Source organism: Prenolepis imparis, unplaced genomic scaffold (assembly GCF_030444845.1).
Source record: "Prenolepis imparis isolate NDT839.2.m4 unplaced genomic scaffold, iyPreImpa1.0 SCAF_3, whole genome shotgun sequence".
Taxonomy (NCBI): Eukaryota; Metazoa; Arthropoda; class Insecta; order Hymenoptera; family Formicidae; genus Prenolepis; species Prenolepis imparis.
Genome location: NW_028141161.1, coordinates 7,995,930 through 8,019,940, shown reverse-complemented (window position 1 = coordinate 8,019,940; position 24,011 = coordinate 7,995,930). Strand labels below are relative to the sequence as shown.

Sequence of the window (24,011 nt, the reverse complement as noted above, 5' to 3'; positions counted from 1 at the left end):
ACGTATAACCTATATCTCTTTTAAACAATTAATTAAAATCGTTGCTTTTCTGTTTGTTTTTTCGGAAAAACCCAGAATTTTTTTTCAGTTTCTGAAATTGTTTTAAAGCCCTGGATAATGTGTCATCTTCACGAATTAAAAAAAAAAAAAAAAAACTTGCCCCATCGACGCGAACGGAGTCGCGTCGTTCTCACCTGCGTCGTCCTCTCATCGGATCAGCGCGACGACTTCCGGAGATCGACGGCTCGTCCTGACGTCCCGAGCGACATCGGAGCGGCACGCGCGCACGCACTTTTTTCACCGAGCAGCGATTCGCGGAAACTGCGTTTCAGGTGCCCGCGACGACGCGATCGCACGCGCGATTCGTCTCGCGCGCGTGCGCGATAGATCCCCCTCCCTGCGCAGTTTAATGGGCCGCCGACTTCGATCGCTCCCTCCCCTTCGCGCGCGATCGAGTCCTTCCTTTCCTCAGCCGCCGCTGAGAGAGCCTTTTCTCGTCTTCGTGACCATCATCGGCGGTGCTCTTACGATCGAGACCTTTCCATTGGCGCGTTTACTCACGTAGTCGCGGGGGGATATAGTGATTTGGTACACAGAGAGAATTTTCTCTTAGAATTTACCCTGAAAATCATAGTAATCGTGGGACTGGGAATATAGTATGGAAAGAATTTTATGAGAATTTCTCTGATTAATATTTATCACAATAAAATATAAAATATGTTTGATTAATTTTACTATGCAGTTTAGTAAAATTAATCAAATGTTTTATATTTTATTGTGATAGATATTAATCAGAGAAATTCTGATAAAATTCTTTCCACACCATATTGTCCCACGATTATCATGATTTTCAGGGTAAATTTTAAGAGAAAATTCTCTCAGTGTACAAAACGGAGACACAAAGGATGTGGAGAGACATGTGTAAAAGCGGACGCGGAAACGAGAAAATAATCCTCCGCATGTATATATATAAATAAAGTTGTATTATCATACTTACGGAATATACACGAATCACTGACCACTCTTGTTGACAATGTGTTGATTAGTGAACTAAATTAATATGCATTTTATCTGCGTGACAGTTTAAGTTTTCGGTCCGATTCGACAGGAATCGGGTCGAATTAAGAGTCACCAAGATTAGAAACGTTGATGAAAGTTCGACGGCTGAGTCGGCTGAGCCGTCGAGTAAACCATCCCTGGTGGTTGCTGATGGGTCATCGCGTGGCTCTGATGCTGATGGAATTCCGGTGCGCCGTGCGGCCCGTTCAGTCTCACCCGTTTCGCATTCTGCCCGTGATTGTGATCGCCGTTACCTTGCTGCTGTTGATTCTGCTGTTGCTATTACACAAATACTCGGATGAGCAACAAGGCGATCGTAAAAAGTTCAGTTCAATCTTCAACTACCATATAACGATGCTCAGATAACGGCAAAGTAGGCTTCACTTGCCTTTGCCATTGCAGGGTCGTTTAAAAAATCGAAACCATATTTTTAAGAAATTTGAAAACAAAAATATATATGTATAAATATATATAGTGTGTGTATATATATATATATATATATATATATATATATATATATATATATTATTAGAAAAACTATATCTGTATCAATATGGTTATCTTATTATAGTAGTTGTGGCTTAAACCCTATGAAGTATATATCACATACAAATGTTTTCGAGCTGTATCTCGAAAGTAATTACCGTTTGTTGTTGATTTTGCCTCGCTTTGTTTTCAGTCTTTTCTTCAGTATCGTCATCCGTGAGGAATTCCCTTTTGGGATAAGGGATAGGGCATCCGGCAAATATGCTGAAATTTTTGTAAATAAAAAATCAAATAAATACAATTTAATGAAAAATTATTATTTAAAAGAATCTAAATTATATTTATATATAAAATATATAATTAAAATAAAATATATAAATTAAATATAAAAATAATTATATATAAAATTAATAAATATTATTATAAATAAATTAATATTAAGTATAAAAATAATATATAAAAAAATATTGAAATAGGTACTTACTCCTGTGTTGGCAATGGCTCCTCTTGGAAGTAGGCATCCTGCATAGAATGCTCTGATGTGATACGCTTGTTTGGATCCATCATCAGTAGCTTTTGTAACTAAAACAGAGTATATAATACAATAAAGATTACTTTTTTGTCCAACACGTATAATTAAATAGTGTTATGTTTCTCCTTTTAATTCGTACCAAATTAAATGCCTTGCTATCAGGTTTGATCTTATGTCTATCCATATATTTAGTAAGCGAACAGTTTGCGTAACTGAAAATAAAAGAATCGATGTTTAAAGATTTAGAATGAGATATCAATGGAATTACATTTTAATATATTGTGATAAACTCACTTGGATCTTTTAAAATCTTTAAGTAACGTAGGATGTTCTGGCATTTTCTTAATATCTTCCCAATCTTTCTCCAATGGAAATCCCATCACATTGAATATCCTAAACAAAAATTAGTTCATGTTATTCTGTATAGTATACAAAAAACACAAAATCGTAAATGTATTCTTACCTATCTAGTTGATCATGGTGATATGGATTGCTAGTTTTGATATCTTCTTGTCTACAATGAAATATAGGTTCGGATGTTAAAAGTTCTGCGAATATACAGCCAATAGCCCATATGTCTGAAACGGCGGAACAAAGAATTTAATATACAATTTGTACGAGTTCAAAAAATTAATATAATAATAAAAGTATCACGAACCTATAGCTTTCGTATAATGTCTAGCACCTAAAAGTAATTCCGGAGCTCTATACCAAAAGGTTACTACGACAGGATCTAAATCTGCCAAAGGTTTAAGAGGTGCATTAAATAATCTAGCAAAGCCCATGTCGGCAATTTTCACACGTCCTCGCTCATTTCCTTCACCCATTACTAAAATATTTGCCGGTTTCTAAAACAAAGAAAATTGAACTTATTAGATATAAATATAATAAAAATATAATAAAAATGTACATCTCTACAATTTACGTTAACAACACGTACCAAATCTCTATGAAGGACCCAGTTGGAATGTAAATAATGGATACCATCTAAAATTTGATACAACAAAGACTTGACCATGCCTTTCGGTACCATTACTGGCTTCTTATTAGCCTTTGCCGCTCTGTGAAATTTAATTATATGCTGCAAATAAAATTAGCATGCTGTTACGTGATATCTATATTATACGTTGCTGTAAAATACTTTTATCTCTTGCATTAGGAATATAAACGTACCCACAAATCATGCTCGGCAAAGTCAAACAACAACCAAACCTTGCGGTCATTGTGAGAGAGAAAGACACGAATAAGAGTAATGACATTGACATGTTTTAGTTCCCTGAGTAACTAAAATAGAATAAATTATGAATCAAACTTTTCCTTTTGTAAAAAACAGACAAATATTTGTTATTTAAGAGCAATGAAACAACTTACAGCAATTTCTCGACATGCAGACATTGAAAGTCCTGTACCCTCAATTTGCTTAAGGCCAAAATCTTTTGTATCAGGCCGAGACTTCAATTCACTATCCGGTACACTATTTAGAAAATTTGTACAAATTTACAAAATTGAATGTTTTCAACTATACAATCGTGATTTATAATTAAATTAAATTATACGATTATATTGAATATAATTGTATTAACAATTAAATGTAAAGATGGACAAGCTAAACATCAATAAATACACTTTTCTGCTGTTCAAGAAACCTTAAATAACCAGATGATCAATAACAAAAGCAGCAGGTGCTTACATGGAAAGAAACTTTAAAATAGGTTTACAGACATTTTAAAGCAGAGTGAATCAACGATTTATATTATATAAATTCTCTCAGAGGATTGAAAATGATTAAATTAAATATCAAATACAACAATTTAAATTCAATGACTATATTAATCATAATCTTCAAATTAATAGACAAATCAGATCAATACAATCCAAAATTAAAGAACACTATGCTAAATGCAAAGAGTGAGACACAAGATAAACATACTTCTTAGCTTAGATCGAGAAACCTTGAATAAAAATTAAAAGAAAAAAAAATCGATAGAACGACAGGTACTTTTACACAAAGAAACCCGACTCCGAAATAGATTCATATTAAATTTCGGGGCGAATCAATTTGCATTGTACGATCTGAGAGGCTGGAACGATCGAACGCGCGTAATAACGTATTTGCGAGAATGTTCGAAGGAGGAATAATATTAAGCGATATCTCGCATCGCCTTTGTAGCCTGGTTAGAGAGACTAACCCTTCTTTCCTACGAGCTTTGTATACGTGTCCGTAAGTGCCTCTTCCGACCTTGCAGCCCTCGAACTCGAAGAGATCCTCGACCTTCGTCCGGTCTTTCTGTGTCTTCATCTTAAATTCATAATCCATCATGTTTAGCGTTATCAGTACGATTATCAACTGTAAACAAACATTTTTAATAATGCGTGTGCACACAACACGATCCCCGGAGCACACTAGCTCTCTGATATTATGCACATCATCTTCGCGAACAGCGCCCGATTAGTTCGAGCGAAATGTCACAGACGGCGCGACGACGCCTTTTTGTCTTGACATCCAATGGCAGAGCTTGCTTTTTAGTAACTTTAACTATAGCGATATTTTAAAATCTAAAAACGAAAGTTTCTTATTGCACATTGTATGTACACGCGAATTAAAACGATTATAATAATATTTGATCGGAACGCACAATCAAATTGATCAAAATAATATTCAACATAACTAAATAATAATACGTCTTCACCGCGGCGATAGCTGTGACGTTATGACTGACCTTTCGTCGCCCCCCACCATCGCGCGCCACGCGCCACATTCCAAGCCCCCCCACTCTCTACCCCCACTCCTCCCCACTACTCGGCGGCCGCGCGCGCCGCGCGCCTCTCTCCCACCACTCCCCCACTCCTCTCTCCCCACTCTCCCGCAGCCTGCGCACCGCGCACCGCATTCCACAGTGTCGTGCGTCATTCACGCGGCGAGACTCGAGCGAGAAGATGTCATTATTCGTGCGCTGACATTTTATTGGGAAAATAGTGACGCGAGACGCTCCGTCCTTTTTTAAACGCGATCGGATTTCGGAAATTTACGTCTCGCGATGTGGCAGCACTGTTGGTGAATTTCTGTGCTAGTGCGAATTCCAAATTCTCTCACTCGATGTGCCATCTACAATTCGCGTGACTGTGCTTGTCGGGAAGCCGGGCGGTGATTGGCCGGCCGGAATAGTCTAGGGGAAATAGTGGCTGTGTTCCGAAATTCGCCAGTACAGAAAATCATATCTCTTTAGGTGATTATTGATAGTGACTTTCGGAACATACCTGTAAATATTTATTAAAAGTTTGATGACAGAAACAGATTTTCACAAAATATAACAAAATACGAAGAAAGGGATACAATAATTTCGTACATTCGCGAAAACGAAGTAGGTATATAATTTTAATTAAAATAAAAATTCAATAATTATATAAAAATACGAGAAATGAAAAATAAGTGTATTAATATGGTTATAATTGAAGAAATAAATTTACATTCACTTTTGTTTATCACGTTAAATGTTTAGCTTGTTATGATTTGAAAGCAAAATTTCCGTGGAACGAGTAATATTATCTCTTTGTAAAAATTACGAATTTTTTACTTGCTCCTGATCAGACAGTATAATAGAAAGTTGCAATCAATATACATATATTAAAATAATGCTTATCATGATGAATGAAAATATTTAGCAAAGATATATTATTGTCTATATGTCATATTGATAAATACACGACACCATAAAAACTTGATATAGGTGAAATCTCTATTAATAATTTTTATGTAATAATTTCAATTTCTATATATAATAATTAGTAAAAATTAAAATACCTTATTTATTGTTTGCTTTATAGAAAATGCAGCGTGTTCCTTTCTCTCAGGAACAGACCAAGCAAACACGTCTCAGCATCGAAGATCGTGTTAAAATCGTAGAACGGCTTGATAATGGAGAAAAGGGCACTGATCTTGCGCGGGAATACAAGATATCCAGGTCAGCAATTACATTTATAAAGAAATCCAGGGAGCATCTGATAAAACAGAGAAGTGCACTTATTATGTGTCAAGGACAAACATCCAAGAAGAGATGCACTGGCGTTGAAAATAGTCCTCTCGAGCAAGCTTTATACGAATGGTTTCTCCAAAAGAAAAGTGTAGGGGAATCTGTTACAGGAACAATGTTGCAAGAGAAGGCAGTTGAATTGAATAAAATGCTTAATGGTACTAATAATTTCAAAGGTACCAATGGTTTCATATCCAAATTTAAAAAAAGGCACAGCATTGGATCTTCAACAGGGGAAAAAACTTCTGCAGGTAAAAGTACGAGCACGTTTTGTCGAGAATTTATAAAATACATTATGGATAATAAAATACCATTGGATAAAGTTTATAATGCCAAGGAAACTGTACTCTGTTGTAAAACCCTGCCAAATAAAACTCTTGTCACCAGCAGTGAAAATGAAGTTTCTGATAGAGACTCGGTCAAAAACAAAGTCACATTAATGATATGTACAAATGTGACAGGAAGTCACAAACTGCCTGTGTTAATTGCCGGAGAAGCATATAACTGTCTCGAGAACATAAGATCATCGTCAGTCATATATACAAAACAGAACGATGCATGCATAGATAAACAATTGATGTTGACATGGTATCAGGAAGTTTTTTTACCAGAAATTGAAGCAGCTCATGGTTCCAATGCCGAACAATGTCTTCTTCTACTCAGTGATGCTCCCAATTATCCTTCGGTAGAAGAACTCAATTCAATCAGTGAACAATGTCAAATAATTTGTCTGCCGTCTAACGCGACTTCGCTTACACCTATGGATCAAGGAGTTATTGAAAAGCTGAAGAAGATATACAGAAAACATTTTCTAAGGGTAATACTTACAGCAGATACTGCAGAAGACGTCCAGAAGTTGTTGCAGTCACTTGACATACTTAAGTGCTGTCATTTAATAAGTGACGCTTGGGACGAAGTAACGGAAGTCGTCATAAGGGAAAGCTGGAAGAATATTTTCCCTTTATATCTAGAAGAACAGCTTGATTCACGGTTATTTTTAAACATGGTGAATAAAATTCCTGAATATGACAATATTACATTAGAAGAGATTAATTTATGGTTGAACAGTGACGACGATAAACAAGAATGCCAAGAAGTATTAGAGCAAGAAGTATCGGATCAAGAAATGTTAGATCAAGAACTAGTCTTCGCAGAACACGAAGAAGATGTCAAAGTTGATCAAAAAATAAACCAAGAGAATGAAGAGGAGGAAGAAAACAATGAATATTTAAATGACAATGACTCTACAGATGATGTTACACCAAAGACTGCTCTTGATGCGATTATTACATTCTTGTTCTGGTATCAAACTCAAAATCAATGCTCGCCTGAAGATCGTCAATATATACGCAAATTTTCGAAACTTGCAATGGGTGAGATTCTTTCAAATAATTAATCAATAATTATATATATATATATTCTGTAAAATATATTATATTTTCAATCTTATAGATTAACACATACCCAATCATTAAAGTTTTTGCTATCATTGCAATAATAAAATCTTTATTTATTTTGGAATAATAAAAATTTTGATCATTTCATAACTGAACATTCGTGATATTTAGAAAAGGAATATATTCAAAAAAACCGAGAAATACATAAACGAAATATGATTGGCTATCAAATAGAGAAATTTTCGAGACCTAAAAAATCCTCTATTTGATAGCCAATTCTGCTTATATGTGCATTCTTGCTCCTATATTTAATTTGCGTGCTTTTTGATCGAGATATATAAAATGACAGAAAATAAAATATACGCGAATATATGGATTTTTTATCGCTTTTTAAAAATTCCTTATGCGAATCGAAAAGCGCCCAAATTTTTTTACAAACGAGACTGGGAAATAAAATTCCCTAGACATAGGGAAAGCGTCATTCGCTAACCAATCAACCTCTCGCTCTACAGGAAAGCTGTAAATTGATTGGCTTGGCGCGTCCGGAGCTTCGAATCCGCGCGATATGGAAAAAAAGAAAAAAAATTCTCGAAATTCACGTACACACGTAGCCCGTCTTCGTACAATGCGTCATTAATGCAAAATGGCAACATCGTGATCGCCGTTTTGCGAAAGAAGCGGGATCGAGCGGGATTTCCTCTGCGAGTGTTTATTTCCAGGAATCGTCCGTACTTCAGACGTGAAGCGTGAATATCGGCCGGCCGGTTCCTCGATCATCGATTTTCCCGACTCTCCCTGGTGATTTCCACTTTGCGATCGGTCTTCGGTGTTAGCTGCGGTTTACCATGTCGGATGAGAAGAAGGTAACGCTTTGTAACATCCTAACCCCAATCCACACGCCGACGATTATTTACAATGTTGTGCAGCGGCGTCTCCCTCTCACGCCGATCGTTCTTTTTTTCTTTTTTTTTCCTCGCAGGAGACGAAGGCGGAATCGGAGCACATAAATCTGAAGGTACTCGGCCAGGACAATGCGGTAGTGCAGTTTAAAATTAAGAAACACACACCTCTCCGGAAATTGATGAACGCATACTGCGACCGTGTAGTAAGTGTCCACTGATAATTTTAATTGTCAGCGTAAATCTGTCGAGCGTTGAACGCTGAAAATGTTCAATTTATGGACATTGATGTCTTTCATGATGCGACAGAAACTTTATTTTGATACAAATACTCTGAAATTTAATGGACCGTAATGTTCTATGATGCAGCTTTCTTGTAACATGTTGATAATAGTTTTAATATTTTTAAAATACTAATTTTTTCTCAGTAATATTAGTTTTTAAAGAATTAGTGAATAAGCTAAATTATATTACTATTGTTGATGTTTTGCAGGGTTTGGCAATAGCGGCAGTAAGATTTAGATTTGACGGACAGCCCATAAACGAATTAGATACACCTACAACACTGGAAATGGAAGAGGGGGATACAATAGAGGTATATCAACAGCAAACAGGTGGTTCGTGTTGAGACATAATGCATCACATTTAAAGAATGGACTAAATGAAATTTATTGTTCCAGTAGTGTTTATTTTTAACAGAAAATTGATTTATTTTTGGTTTACGTTTACTTCGCTCTGTAAGATTGGAGACTTCATCTTATCCTATAATGTGTGCAGATTTATTTATATATTCTAATTCTTTTATTTCTTAATAACTGGATATAATTTGTAATTTGAAATAACGAAATATCTGATATATTCTTATATTATTTAAAGATGCACGTTATGCATTTCTTTGAAGTCTTCAATTGTTTACTACAGATTTCTATTAACACAATCCATTCAAGTACAATCATCTGTAATTTGTTGTTTAGAAATACGAGCTTATGTTATTGAGAGAAAAAGAAAACAATCACCGTCATTGTAAATTCTATTAAAAATCTTGAGATTTCTCTTGTGATTTCTCTTGTAAACATGATTAACATCACGCGAAATGACATTGTAACAATTCACAGCTTGACTTAATAAATTGTCATTTTTTTAGATATATTCTCTTTTTATATTTATAAGATGTACAGAAGAACGAATTATAGATTAGAATATGTGCATTTTTATTAATACATGAATAAAAACTTTCATCTGTAGAGTTATGATTTTCATCTGCGTTTGACAAAACCGAATTTTATATCCGTAAAAAAAACTATCGTTATCTATAATTTCTGAGTTGTCCACGTTACTTTGTATATGAGCGAGAATAAACAGTGTGTTATCTTTTCTAAAAGAAATCTTCCATCTTAATCAGTAGATTTATATTTGATGATATTCTTGCTATCGCATATTTAGCAAGAAATAAATACACAATTTGTATTTTCTTTAAGAAAGATATGCAGTATATATTTTTGTCAAGATTTAAATATTATACCAATGTGTGCAAGAAAGTGTATCTTCTTTATATGATCTTTATATTTACTAAATGTAAGTTTTACACACAAAACACACACACAAATGTTAAGTACATGTATTTAAAAAATGTTCTTGAAAATACATTTTAATTAAGCATTAAACTGCTAATTATATATGCGAAAAATGCAAAAATATATGTATTTTACACGATATAAAACATCAATTTTTGTAGAATCATTTATTTCTATTTATAAATTTATAGTCTTCCTTTTAAAAATTAGTTGTATTCAATACGATGTGCAAATTCTATTGAAGAAGATTGAGATTAGCTATTGCTAAATAAATTTGCTAATTTAAAATTTTAAAAGAAATGTATCACGAGTTTTTATAAATTGATATTATTTATTTGATAAAAAAATAAATCTTATTATTTTTCTTTTTTAAGAAAAATATTTTTTTTATTTAATTTATTTAATTTTTATTGCTGATGGATTTATTTTCTTCGAAAATTCGGAGTTTACGATCCTCCTATCTAGGGATAAAGTTTCGTAAACCATTCCACTGACGAGGTACTATTAAAGACCGACAGCCCTGGGTAAATTTTCGTGTCTACCAAGTGGGCTCGGTGGGCCCGGAGGTAATTGGAGGATGATGACATTACCGACCGGTTTGATCTGTACAGAGGACAACAAATAAGAACAGTTTACCCAGTTTACCCTTACTAAATCATATTATACATATTTCATATATACATATATATATATATATATATATATAATATTATACACATTATTTTTGAAATGACATATAGGAAATGTAACAAATTTAACAGCCAAATTTCTCTCTCTCTCTTTCTCTTTTTCTTCTTTTCTTCTTTCATATCTTGTAAACAAGCATTGAAATCTCTCTCGAGGTTTAATATTTCTTATTTTACTTTTCTGGCTTGTTTTATATATGTGACAAATGGCTTTTGTTTGTACTAAATTTTTTATATTTTTTATTTTATATTTTTGAATGTAATTTTATTAGATTAATAAGATTTTTGCGATTAAAATGACATCAATTATAACATAAATTGGATAATTTTTCACTGAACAAGTAATTAAAATTACATATTTAATTAAAAATTATCCGATTTATGTCGTGTTTGGTGTCATTTTAATCGCTAAAATTTCATTAATCCATTAAAATTATTTTTAAACCGATAAAATGTAAATTAAAAGTTTTAGTTTTTATTTAAAAGATATTTACATTCGTGAATTTATTGTAGATAAGGAAAGGTTCTCGATGTCGTCGAAGGCAGAGCGAGAACGAATAAAGAGCGAGCGAGATGACGTATCATCAAAGAGTTCCGAAGTCTCTCTCGCGAGGCTCCCTTTATCTATAGTCTTTTATATCATATGACATGTGTTACTATAGAAAATAAAATTTGTATAATTCGCAATTTATCGGTTTGAAAATAATTTTAATGGATTATTGAGATTTTTGCGATTAAAATGACACCAAACACGACATAAATCGGTTCATTTTTAATTAGATATGTAATTAAAATTTTAATCGCTTATCTAATTAAAAATTAACCGATTTATGTCGTGTTTGGTGTCATTTTAATCGCAAAAATCTCAATAATCCATTAAAATTATTTTCAAATCGATAAATTGCGAATTATACAAATTTTATTTTCTCTAGTAACATGTCATATGATATGAAAGATTATAGATAAAGGGAGCCTCGCGAGAGAGACTTCGGAACTCTTTGATGATACGTCATTTCGCTCGCTCTTTATTCGTTCTCGCTCTGCCTTCGACGACATCGAGAACCTTTCCTTATCTACAATAAATTCACGAATGTAAATATCTTTTAAATAAAAACTAAAACTTTTAATTTGCATTTTATCGGTTTAAAAATAATTTTAATGGATTAATGAAATTTTAGCGATTAAAATGACACCAAACACGACATAAATCGGATAATTTTTAATTAAATATGTAATTTGAATTACTTGTTCAGTGAAAAATTATCCAATTTATGTTATAATTGATGTCATTTTAATCGCAAAAATCTTATTAATCTAATAAAATTACATTCAAAAATATCAAATAGAAAATATAAAAAATGTAATACAAACAAAAGCCATTTGTCACATAAATAAAACAAACCAGAAAAGTAAAATAAGTAATATTAAACCTCGGGAGAGATTTCAATGCTTGTTTACGAGATATGAAAGAAGAAAAGAAGAAAAAGAGAAAGAGAGAGAGAGAAATTTGGCTTTTAAATTTGTTACATTTCCTATATGTCATTTCCATAATAATGTGTATAATAATATATATATAATATCTGAAATGACGTGGAAAATGTGTGTATATATATTATAAATTTAAGAGCTAAATTTTTCTTTTTAAAAAATACTGTGAATAAATGTTTTTATTATTTGAAAAGAAACATCGTCATTTCGAAATATATACATGTACGATATATTTAAATAATTATATATATATATATATATATATATATATATATAAATATTTCGTATATACTCGTATATACATATATATACTCTAAAATAATTTTTTTTTAAATTGCATTTCTCGTGTTACTATACACATGTATTATTTTATTATCTCTTACAATTAGATTTAGTTACTATTTCTCACTTCGGCCGCAATATTACTGAGAGGGCGCTAGTACACAGCGCTCTTTTTCCAGTCACACTAACTCCCGTAAGACCATCGGTCTTTAATAGTACCTCGTCAGTGACCATTCCCAGATGTCGCTTGAGCGCATCCTTTTCTTTTTCAGTTTCGTTTCGTTTCGCTTCTACTATTCGTATAATCAACGCCCAGATAAATTCACCGAAATTATAGTTTGATTATTAGTTGGTTTCCGTTCGTTTCGTGGTCGTAGTCGTGTGTTCGCGGATAGTCGTTGCAATGTAATTTATGTAAACAAACTGGAAGATTACCGGATTCCTACACGATTATTCGGTATCGAGTAGCCGATAAGATATAGAATCGATAATTTCCTAATTTATGTGACGACGAATATATCTATACATGATAAAAAAAAGGCGCATTACATTAAAATTTGTATTTTATTTACGTATATAATTACGGTGTACGTAACAGAGGTACTTACATTACGAATTGATCGTCCCATCTTTGTAAGAATAAGATGGGGGACTCCGACGAGGAGAACGAAAAAGACTTGGTGTCTGGCCTCAACATCACTGGCTTCCTCTTTGGCAACATTGATGATAACGGTCAGTTGGAGGATGATATTTTGGATCCCGAGGCGAAACAGCATTTAGCTTCGCTCGGTCGTCTCGGTTTAAGTTCGTTTATCAGTGAGATGATGTCTAATGACTCTACCACCGAGGAGAAAGAGAACAACAGAGCGGATGACAAGACGAAACATCAAAACACAACTGCAAACGATACAGATGTGGATTATTTCACAAAATCACCTACTGCACTTGATTTCTCTGATATAAATGAATTGGCGGATGATATAAATGATGACACTTGTTAGTACTTGCAATTTATACAATTTATATATAATGGATATTCATTTCTAATAAGCTCCCTTAAACACATATATAATTTATTATAACTATTCGTACATTAATCTATTAATTCATAATATATTAATATTTATTATTTCTTATTAATTGACAAATGCAAAGCAATATAAGCTATAAATGTAATACTCCAATTTGTTTTTAGTGAAAAATAATGCATTCGAGAAGAGAATAGACAAGGAGAATGCAGATTATGATGCTGACGACGAGGAGGTTGTCAGCAAGTCGGATACACAACTGATGCCGCCTCCGCCAATACCTGAGGAGAAAGAAGTATTAACTGCGGAGGAGGCAGAGGCGGCGCGTCAACGTAAATTAGAGACGCCTCTAGCTTCCATGTTGCCCTCCAAGTATGCCAATATCGACGTCACCGAATTATTTCCGGACTTTCGCGCTAATAAGGTCCTCAGATTCTCGAGGTTATTTGGCCCGGGTAAGCCGAGCAGTCTGCCACAAATATGGAGAGGTGTGAGGAAGCGACGTAAGAGGAAAAGGCATCACGATATCAAAGATTCCGATTCTGGGTCTGATCAGGATGATAAGAGGCCTAAATTTAAGGTATGTTTTAGGACAGATCTTCATGAAATTTTCAATTGTATATTTCTATAAGAGTATAAAATTTAAAAAACGTTATACAAATTTCTGGTTTGTCTCTTTCAGGGTTGGCTAATGCAGTACGGACCCGAACCTTGCACGGAGGCGTGTCGCTCGGATGACGAAACTAAGCTTCTGCTACCGGTAGAGGACAAGGAGCAGACTGGTAAGACGGGTGAAACCGGAGAGAACGGCGATATGGGTCCCAAGGTGGCGGACTGGAGATTTGGACCTGCACAGTTGTGGTACGACATGTTGGAGGTTCCGGAAACTGGAGACGGATTCAACTATGGTTTCAAAACGGGGGATAAAGTGCGTGATATTATTTTAACGTTGGTCGATATTGAAATTAATCTATTACAACGTGTGTTTCTTATTATTAAATTTTTTAACAGATGGAAGAGCAAAAGAACAATAAATTGGAGACCAAGGACGAAGAGTCTGCCGATGACGCGTTTTTGATGGTATCACAATTACATTGGGAGGACGATGTTGTCTGGAACGGAGACGATATAAAACACAAGGTAATTTTATTAATGGATAATTTTATTATTATCACGCGTGCAATAATGCAAGTGACAGGAATAACATTTGTTTCTTCTCCCACAGGTGATGCAAAAGTTGAATAGTAAGAATAACGCGGCCGGTTGGGTACCCTCGAGCGGCAACAGAACCGCGCAAGCCTTCAGCCAACCGGGAAAAGGTGCCCCGGTTACAGTTGCGCCCAACGTCAGATTGGCTACTTCGCAAATCGCAACGCCGTTGCACATGCAGTCTCAGAAGAATAAAATGGGGAATATGGGGAAGGGAAATCAGCAGCAACAACGGGAGGAGAATTACGACGACACTTGGTACTCGATATTTCCGGTGGAAAACGAGGAGCTGGTTTACGGTTTGTGGGAAGAGGAGGTCATCTGGGATCCGGAAGAGATGAAGAAGATCCCGAAGCCGAAGATACTCACGTTAGATCCGAACGACGAGAATATAGTTTTGGGCATCCCGGACGACATCGATCCCGCGCTCCTTCACAAGGACAACGGTCCACAGCCCAAGGTGAAAATTCCTCATCCGCACGTGAAGAAGAGCAAGTTACTGCTGGGCAAGGCGGGCGTCATCAACGTTCTCGAAGAAGACACGCCTCCGCCGCCGCCCAAATCGCCCGACAGGGATCCGTTCAACATATCAAACGATACGTATTACATGCCCAAGTCATCGGAGACTACGTTGAGGCTGAAAGTCGGCGGCGGCAATTTAATACAGCACAGCACTCCGGTGGTGGAGTTACGTGTTCCTTTTGTACAAACGCACATGGGTCCAATGCGATTGAGAAACTTTCATAGACCGCCGTTGCGAAGGTTCAGCCACGGTCCGCTTGCTCATCCAGGACCGCACGGCGTTCTGCCTTTACTGAAGCACATCAAGAAGAAGTCTAAGCAACGAGAACAGGAGAGAATTGCTTCCGGTGGTGGCGACGTGTTTTTCATGAGAACCCCCGAAGACTTGACCGGTCGGGACGGTGAGTTGGTGCTCGTCGAGTTCTCGGAAGAGCATCCTCCGCTGATGAATCAGGTCGGCATGTGCTCCAAGATGAAGAACTATTACAAGAGAAGAGCTGGCAAGGATCAGGGTCCGCAGACGTATAGGTACGGGGAAACTGCGTACGCTCACACCAGTCCGTTTCTGGGCATCCTTACCCCTGGCCAAAGTATCCAGGCGATCGAGAACAATATGTACAGAGCTCCAATTTACGAGCACAAGATTCCCGACACCGATTTCTTAGTTATAAGAACAAGGTATTAATATATATTTACGATTATGTTATTTAATTTTTCCTTTTTTATGTTTCTTGCAGTTTTATATTATTTATAACTTGTGTATTTTTCTTTTTTATTAATCATATATACATATTTTTCTCGCTTGTACACACTTATTTGTTCGATCAGAATTATATCTGTTTTTAATTAATTTTATTAATCGATTGCAGACAACAATATTACGTTAGAGAGATGGACGCGTTGTTCGTCGCCGGACAGGAATGTCCTCTGTACGAAGTGCCGGGACCGAATTCGAAGAGAGCAAATAATTTCGTGCGCGATTTCCTGCAAGTGTTCATATATAGATTATTCTGGAAGTCGCGTGATACACCTAGGCGGATTAAGATGGACGACATAAAAAAAGCCTTCCCATCTCACAGCGAGAGCAGCATCAGGAAGAGATTAAAGCTGTGCGCAGATTTTAAGAGAACCGGTACGTAATTTATATCAAATGTTTGCTTTTTTTATAGAAGAAAGTGTTGTCATATATATTTTATGTCTTCTATATAAATACACACTAAAATTATTAAGTTGGAAACTTTCTATATGATATAGGAATGGACTCCAACTGGTGGGTGATAAAACCAGACTTTAGGTTGCCGACAGAAGAAGAGATCCGCGCTATGGTGTCGCCGGAACAATGTTGTGCTTATTTCAGCATGATCGCGGCTGAGCAGCGTCTAAAAGACGCTGGTTACGGTGAGAAATTCCTATTTACTCCACAAGATGATGACGACGAAGATATGCAGCTCAAGATGGACGATGAGGTAAAGGTGGCACCGTGGAATACGACGCGCGCTTACATACAGGCTATGAAAGGAAAATGCTTATTACAATTGGCCGGTCCGGCCGATCCAACTGGCTGCGGTGAAGGCTTCTCTTATGTCAGAGTACCGAATAAGCCAACTATTAGCAAGGTTTGTTTGTAACTATTTTTTAAAGAATTAAATAACTTAGAAATTTATTAATCAAAAAATGAGATTAAAATAAATCATAAAATTATGTTTCAATTAGGAGGAACAAGAAGCTCAACCAAAGAGAACTGTAACCGGCACAGACGCAGATCTGAGAAGATTGTCTTTGAACAATGCGAAAGCGTTGTTGCGTAAATTCGGCGTTCCCGAGGACGAGATCAAGAAGCTATCGCGTTGGGAGGTAATCGATGTGGTCCGAACCTTGTCGACAGAGAAAGCAAAGGCCGGCGAAGAAGGCATGACGAAATTTTCGCGAGGCAACCGTTTCTCTATTGCCGAACATCAGGAGCGCTATAAGGAGGAGTGTCAGCGTATCTTCGACCTGCAGAATCGTGTTCTTTCGTCGAACGAGGTACTGAGTACGGACGAGGGCGAGAGCTCGGAGGAGGATAGCTCGGATATCGAGGAAATGGGTAAGAACATTGAAAATATGCTGTCGAATAAAAAGACCAGCACGCAGCTGTCGTTGGAGCGGGAAGAGCAACAGCGACACGAACTGCGAAAGATGCTAATGGGCGAGGCTCAGGAGCAGGAGAACAAGAAGGGCAAGGAAAACAAAAAGAAGGACGAGGAGGAGGACAGTCCGATCAACAATTTCAACGCGCAGCAAGGTCGTGTATTGAAAATCTACCGTACGTTCCGCAACCCGGAGGGCAAAGAGTACACGCGGGTCGAATTGGTGAGGAAGCCCGCCGTGATCGACACGTACCTGAAGATCCGTAACTCGAAGGACGAGACATTCATCAAGCAGTTCGCCACGTTGGACGAGGCGCAGAAGGAGGAAATGAAGCGGGAGAAGCGTAGACTCCAAGAGCAGTTGCGGCGAATCAAGCGAAACCAGGAGAGGGAGCGTATGATGGGCGGACCAGCAGTCGTCAACGGCAGCACCATCAACAACTCGAGCAACAACAACAATAGCAATAACAATATATTTGATCGCAGCAGCACCAACACTCCGACTACCACCTCCTCGACCAGTATCCTTCCGTTTTGTAATTTCCCCTCTTCTTCCATTACCACTACCGCTGTACCTAAGCATCCTAAACCGGAGGTGTCACCTCCCAAGCGTAAAAAGCCTAAACTCAAACCAGATCTTAAACTCAAGTGCGGCGCCTGCGGCAACGTCGGTCACATGCGCACCAACAAGGCCTGTCCGCTTTACCAGAACAGCATCACGACCGCACCGGTCAACGTCGCGATGACCGAGGAGCAGGAAGAAGAGATCGAGAAGCAGTTGAACACGGACGATCAAGATTTGGTGAACGTCGATGGGACCAAGGTGAAGTTATCATCAAAATTGATCAAGGTAAGCCAACGTCGTGAATTTAACGTGATCCGATGGATCCATGTTCACATTGTTTTGGATAAGCACACGATCCGAGAGATCTAAAACAAATCGTAAGTGAATATCTGGTTTGTTTCAGCATGCCGAGGAGATGAAGAGACGTACACTACTGCTCAAAGTGCCGAAGGAAGCAGTAAACTCGAAGAAACGCAGGAAACCGCCCACTGATGATCACTGTGATTACCTGAAACGCCACCAAAGACCAGTCAACAGACGTAGGACTGATCCAGTTGTTGTAATGTCAACGATACTGGAGAGCATTCTAAATGAAATGAGGGATCTACCGGATGTGCAACCTTTCTTATTCCCAGTCAATGCAAAAGTAAACGTTATTTTATTTTATTTTATTATCTATGCATTAATTTTAACTATTATTTTATAATTAGGATAAATCTGAGAGTGTCAATAAGAAATTTTTTCTCGCAGGATATAACATAATAAGTTTATATAAAACATAAAACAAGTAAAATTAAAATCTGTCTAATAAGAGCCAGACGCAGATGTTATAATGCGTCAGTTTCAAGGAAGAATTAATTTTCATTGAAATTGATTTGTTGTAATTTTCTTAAGTATCAATGTTAAGAAATTAAATAAATGTCTGTTCCTCTTGAAATTAAAAATTTATTCTGGCTCGTATTAACTTGAAATTTAAATATTTCACATTGAAAGTCTATAAAGTCTTAATAATTAAAATCTGTAATGTGAATTGAATGAAAATTAAATTAATATTTAATTATAATCAGAAACTTATATATATATTTTACAAATTTAAATGATACTTATTAAAAGTATATTTCTCAAAATTCACATAAAATATTATTATTTGTCTTTCATCAGGCAGTTCCCGATTATCATAAGATTATACAACGACCTGTAGATCTGCAGACCATACGTGAGAATTTGAGGCTGAAAAAGTATCAAAGTAGAGAAGAATTTTTGGCAGATGTTAATCAGATTGTGGAGAACTCGACGCTTTATAACGGAGCGAAAAGTTCGTTAACCGTGGCTGCCAAAAGAATGTTGGATACCTGCGTTGAGAGGCTCGGCGAGAAAGAGGAACGTTTGATGAGGCTGGAGAAGGCTATCAATCCTCTTCTGGATGACGATGATCAGGTTGCTCTCACTTTTATCTTGGATAACGTCGTCAACAACAAGTTGAAATCCATGACGGAAGTTTGGCCATTTATGAAACCTGTCAATAAAAAAATGGTGAAAGATTATTACAATATCGTGAAGAGACCGATGGATCTAGAAACGATATCCAAAAAAGTTTCCGGTAAGAGACTTGAGTATCTTTAATTTACATAGAGAAAAGATGTTTACACGCTTTGACTAAATTTATTTATTCTAAAAAAAAATTAATCCAAGTGTCTACTTTTAAAAGTGTGTCTTTAATTAATCAAAGTGTCTTCTTTTTTTTTAGCACATAAATATCACAGCCGTCACGAATTTCTCAGGGATATTGAACAGATTTTGGAAAATTGCTCGCTTTACAATGGCAAGGATTCTCTGCTCACAAATAAGGCAGAATTGCTGGTTAAAGTGTGTAAAGAAACATTAGACGAGGTACAAACATTTTTAGATTAATTAAATATATAGAAATTAAGAGTACAATAGAAATAGAAATAGAAAATTACTGGAGCGAGAAGTTGCAGGTAATGATGAACTTGTTATATTTTAGTACGACGAACATCTAACACAACTCGAAAACAACATACTACTTGTGCAAAAGCGTGCGATGGAACAAGCGGATATAGATTCTTCGTGGCTTGGTCCGGATTATGATACTATCACGGAATCTGAATTCAGAAACGTAATTATTTATTTTTATATTTAACATTTTTATACTTGATGTCTATAGCATATATTTATATATTTATATATTTTATATTTTATATATTTTATATATATACATATTTTATATATTATATATATATACATATTTTATTACTAAGTCTTTGTTAATCTTTTATTATCAATGTGCAACTTTTGAAATTTCTTTTACATATCCTTTAACATTGAATTTATCTTCAGAGCCAGACCAGTTCTCCGGAGAATCCATTTGGCAAGTCGAACATAGACGACTTCGATTTCGTAGACGTGGAAGGAGACATGGAAACGGACATGGATAGAAACTCGAAGAAGAAAGATGTGCTCGAAGAAGGTAAAGTAGAGTATAATCTGAGCTTTATTTGGTATCAATTGGAAGAGCTCTTGCTTAATCTTTCTTTCTTCATTGCAGATCTTCAATTCTCCAGTGAAGATGAATTCGATGAAGTGCCCTTTGTTACGGATGAACATTCCGGACAAAACGAAATGGAGACCCTGGAGTTAAGCGAGGTCAGGGAGGAAAGTGTTGTACTAGCGGACGATGACAGCCAACAAGCTGCCGAGGCGATGGTCCAGTTAGGTAACGTCGGCTTTTATGTGGGCGAGCAGCAGCTTCTTCAACAAGGTAAGAAGATCGAGAAGTAAAATTTCAAGCGATCAATCATTAATTCCTCTATTGCTTGATTCGCTGATTCATCATTTAATGAAAATTTGGGACAATACACAGACGTAAACATTCAAGAGAGACAAATAAATATATAAATATTTTCAAATTCCTCGAAGATGAAGGGAATTTTCTAATCGTTCGGTCGTTTTGCACTCCTCAATCGAATGAATGACGTATATTTGATCTTTCGTTAAACTAAACTCTAATGTTGATGCTCGCAGATGAGAGCATGGATGTCGATCCGAATTACGATCCGTCGGATTTCCTGCTGACCGGTTTGGCAGCTAGAGATGATAAAAGCGAAAATAAGATTCAGGACGATCTGGCTGTTTCCGAGAGCGACGACGAACCCGAGAATACCATTCCTAAACAGGAAGCGCAGCAGAATCAACAACAGCAGCAACTGTCGCAACCGGACGAGGATGTCGGCGATTTGTGGTTCTAAACGGGCGTTTTGTTACTTTGTTGAAGGGACATGAGAAATATATATCTAACGACGGACGGATACACATACATGGTTAAGGATTCACAAATCCATACAAGTTCATCTTGTATGATTGAAGAGGAGAGTTGTAGGATTTACTCTTCGTACATTATGTGCATATATTGTATAGAGTTGTAAATACAAAATAAAATATTGTTTTTTTCTACTTCGACGTGTTGACCATCTTGCATGACGATGCGGTATACTGTTATATCACATTTACGTAAGTATCTAAGTCTTAAATAGTGTTGAATCATTTGTATCTATGCTCGCGTAAACAGACTTTTTAATTACATTCAGAAAGACATCTGTCTTTCCTCGGCGAGAGAAAGAGAGATGATAAATCTTAATTTTGGACTTTGCTAAACACAATATCAATCATGAAAACTCGATTGATAAAATCAAATGTGAATAAAACAGTTGCAATTTCATTTTTCTATTATAATTCTATATAAAAAAATTGAAAGTTAAATTTTAACCTGCATAAAATATACGCTTTTTAAATTTTAATTTAATTTGATCATCTCTCTATACATATCTTTACATCATTCTACATGTTATATTTTTTATATTCATATTAATATTTCCAGTTCTAATTCTCTTTTTTTCATTTTCTAGGAGCTTTCCGGCTTTTATCGCTGAATGTTCTAAGATTTTCAAGATCTTAGCAATTTTTTATCTTGATTTTACGATGATCACCAATGAAGATCTCACGCGGAGAGTGAATGACATCTCCGAGAGTCTCTCGATCGCAATCACGCCGTCGCAGCAGGATAAGACTCTGGACAAGATCGTAAAAATAGTGAGAAACGCGACGAGAGAGCAACTGCAGTCTCGCCATCCTCGAGCCCTCGTCATGATGGCGTTGAAGATCCTGCTACGTTACGAGAATCTGTTGCACACGAACGGATTGTGCGACTGGAAGCGTCGACGGAGGTTCAAGCTCGCCCGCGATTGCTATCACGCTCTGCTGAAGAGCTACCTGCCCGAGAGATCGCAGGACGTCGTGGAGACCATCGTGGAAGTCGTCTGCCACGACCGGCTCTGGGAATTCGAGACCTTCTGCTTCGAGGTGATGTGCAGCCTGCTGAACGTCAGCTCGGCCAGCGGGGGGCTGATCACCCACGTGATCTGGGACAAGCTGTCGTCGCCAAAGATCAGCGTCCAAGACGCCCGCGGCATCGTCAGGGTGCTGTACGAACTGCTGGACGTCTACGAGTGGCCGCCGACCCAGGATACGGTGACGACGGTGGAGAGGATGCTCGGGCTCTTTCACTCCAGTATAATCACGCGATTAGCGGCGCTAGCCGGCTCCTCCATCTCGACGCCGTACGCGAGTCTCAAGAAGGGCCTGGAGGTTTGCTTAAGGAACACGATCAAGCATCTGTCGAACGATCAGCTGTTGGTGGTCGTGCAGCACATGTGCTCGTGGACGGTGGCCCCGGACGCGACCGACGAGATTGTCCTCGAGTTCGGCAGCACTCTGGAATACGCCGCTTACACGCATCGAGCCGGCCTCTACGAGCAGACCCTCACGCCGACGATATTCTCGCTGCTGATGCGAATGGTGGGTTCCGCCAGTCGGCTGACCAGTCTGCTGGGCAACCGTGTGCTGCAGTACCTGCTGGATCGCAGGAACAACCGGGCGGTCTTCGACACGCCCAGGATCTTCTTCGAACACACGCGTGTCAACCTGCGCATCGCGCCCTATCGCGAGGAGGACCGACTGTTCTTCAAGCTGCACCGCGAGTTGCTGCACGACAGCCTGCTGAAGAGTCTGGCGAATCACTCGGACTCCCGGATGAACCTGGAGATGACGTATTGCACCATGTGCCTGATCGCCGTCGAGGTGCCGTGCGGCTTCACTGCCGCGGCTTTGGTCTGTCTCGCTATGAACCTGCAAGAGATCGTCTTGCAGCGGCGGGATAATCATCGCCTGGAGGTAGCCTGCCACGTGCACGCTACCATCATCTCCGTCATGTCGCTCATCTGTTGGATACACCGGGCTAAAGTATTTTACAATTATGTAAACAGAATCGTGATGGAAAGGGCGCAATGGGCGCCGCACCTGAATCCTCCTATACAATCCCAGTACAACTTTGCGGTGCACCACGTTCTCTGGAACAAGCCGGAGTTGTTTTTCGTCGACTGGGAGGCACGCTACGGTCTGTGGAAATGTTTCCGTCTAATTGACGGTCATAACAGCATCATTGATCGTCGGACATGAATTATATCCACGAATATTGGGTAAAACGAAGGAATATGAATGGAAGAGATCCGTGGAATCAAGGATTCATATAATTATTTTATATTTAAAAGATCTGTGGAAACAAGAGGATCTAATATAAATTCAAGGAACTATGAATTATCCAAGATATTGAAGATTCGAATAAGGACGAAGAGATTTTTATTTAGTATTTCAAATAGGGAGATCTATCTCAATAAATAGATCATTTTTTAAAAATATTTTATTTATATTCTTTATATATACATATATATATTTTTGTATTTATATATTTTATACATTTATATATATATTTTACATATATATTTTATATATTTTATATTTATATATTTCCTATATTTTATTTTATGATATTTGTAATAAAAAGTTGCAGCTCAATTTATTATAAAAATGTCATAAAGGTTGAAAACTTTGAACTCTTTATAGTATTTGAAATAGATTATCGTAATAATAATCAATGAATCAAAGATCATTTATATATATTTTATTATATTATATTTTTTAAATATTTATTAGTTTCTCTAACTTTATATTTGTAATAAAAAATTGCAGCTAAATTTATTATAACAATGTC

General features: G+C 36.9%; 5 protein-coding genes across 8 annotated transcripts in view; 3 read left to right on the top strand and 2 right to left on the bottom strand.

Moving 5' to 3' along the window:
• Form3 (FH2 domain-containing protein formin 3) overlaps positions 1-1,128 on the bottom strand; it is a 30,978-nt gene extending 29,850 nt beyond the window's left edge. Inside the window, exon 1 of one of the 3 annotated variants that reach the window (XM_083034408.1) lies at positions 998-1,128. The gene's annotated coding sequence lies outside the window, so the exon portion shown is untranslated. Of the gene's footprint in view, positions 1-194; positions 578-997 lie in introns of those variants that run through there. The other 2 variants (XM_083034407.1, XM_083034409.1) reach the window with 2 other exon arrangements.
• Cdk8 (cyclin-dependent kinase 8) lies at positions 1,127-4,709 on the bottom strand. The gene is made up of 11 exons (XM_083034417.1): positions 4,267-4,709; positions 3,449-3,551; positions 3,251-3,361; positions 3,018-3,158; positions 2,736-2,925; positions 2,541-2,655; positions 2,372-2,470; positions 2,217-2,289; positions 2,030-2,127; positions 1,704-1,809; positions 1,127-1,338 (listed from the first exon to the last, which is right to left on the bottom strand). Exons 1-11 carry the CDS (start codon positions 4,395-4,397, stop codon positions 1,138-1,140), a joined length of 1,368 nt encoding a protein of 455 aa, XP_082890543.1. The 5' UTR covers positions 4,398-4,709; the 3' UTR covers positions 1,127-1,137.
• Positions 4,710-8,158: 3,449 nt separating this feature from the next.
• Sumo (Small ubiquitin like modifier) lies at positions 8,159-9,979 on the top strand. The gene is made up of 3 exons (XM_083033674.1): positions 8,159-8,368; positions 8,485-8,610; positions 8,898-9,979. The coding sequence occupies exons 1-3, from the start codon at positions 8,351-8,353 to the stop codon at positions 9,030-9,032; spliced, it is 279 nt and encodes a 92-aa protein (XP_082889800.1). The 5' UTR covers positions 8,159-8,350; the 3' UTR covers positions 9,033-9,979.
• A 2,777-nt stretch (positions 9,980-12,756) lies between these two features.
• On the top strand, positions 12,757-21,358 carry Taf1 (TATA-box binding protein associated factor 1). Of its 2 annotated transcripts, XM_083033187.1 has the most exons (15): positions 12,758-13,430; positions 13,630-14,042; positions 14,145-14,390; positions 14,474-14,602; positions 14,688-15,871; positions 16,063-16,325; positions 16,448-16,809; positions 16,907-18,172; positions 18,291-18,533; positions 19,049-19,487; positions 19,635-19,777; positions 19,893-20,024; positions 20,246-20,375; positions 20,454-20,666; positions 20,930-21,358. In XM_083033187.1, exons 1-15 carry the CDS (start codon positions 13,079-13,081, stop codon positions 21,151-21,153), a joined length of 5,739 nt encoding a protein of 1,912 aa, XP_082889313.1. In that variant the 5' UTR covers positions 12,758-13,078; the 3' UTR covers positions 21,154-21,358. The 2 variants fall into 2 exon arrangements, with proteins under 2 accessions (XP_082889312.1, XP_082889313.1); XM_083033186.1 differs by having other exon boundaries at positions 12,757-13,430; positions 20,246-20,666.
• LOC145933466 (protein EFR3 homolog A) lies at positions 21,276-23,641 on the top strand. The gene is made up of 2 exons (XM_083033188.1): positions 21,276-21,415; positions 21,811-23,641. Exon 2 carries the CDS (start codon positions 21,884-21,886, stop codon positions 23,417-23,419), a length of 1,536 nt encoding a protein of 511 aa, XP_082889314.1. The 5' UTR covers positions 21,276-21,415; positions 21,811-21,883; the 3' UTR covers positions 23,420-23,641.
• Positions 23,642-24,011: the final 370 nt, after the last annotated feature.

Bases quoted from the DNA above. Each gene is read 5' to 3' on its own strand.
- Cdk8 (XM_083034417.1), bottom strand. From the start codon at position 4,397: ATGATGGATTATGAATTTAAGATGAAGACACAGAAAGACCGGACGAAG. The intron at 2,656-2,735 runs GTTCGTGATACT...CCGCCGTTTCAG, and splicing joins ACATTATACGAAAGCTATAG to ACATATGGGCTATTGGCTGT. The intron at 2,128-2,216 runs GTACGAATTAAA...ACTCTGTTTTAG, and splicing joins ATAGCAAGGCATTTAATTTG to TTACAAAAGCTACTGATGAT.
- Sumo (XM_083033674.1), top strand. The intron at 8,611-8,897 runs GTAAGTGTCCAC...GATGTTTTGCAG, and splicing joins ACGCATACTGCGACCGTGTA to GGTTTGGCAATAGCGGCAGT.
- Taf1 (XM_083033186.1), top strand. From the start codon at position 13,079: ATGGGGGACTCCGACGAGGAGAACGAAAAAGACTTGGTGTCTGGCCTC. The intron at 16,810-16,906 runs GTTTGTTTGTAA...TGTTTCAATTAG, and splicing joins ATAAGCCAACTATTAGCAAG to GAGGAACAAGAAGCTCAACC. The intron at 18,173-18,290 runs GTAAGCCAACGT...GGTTTGTTTCAG, and splicing joins TATCATCAAAATTGATCAAG to CATGCCGAGGAGATGAAGAG.
- LOC145933466 (XM_083033188.1), top strand. From the start codon at position 21,884: ATGATCACCAATGAAGATCTCACGCGGAGAGTGAATGACATCTCCGAG.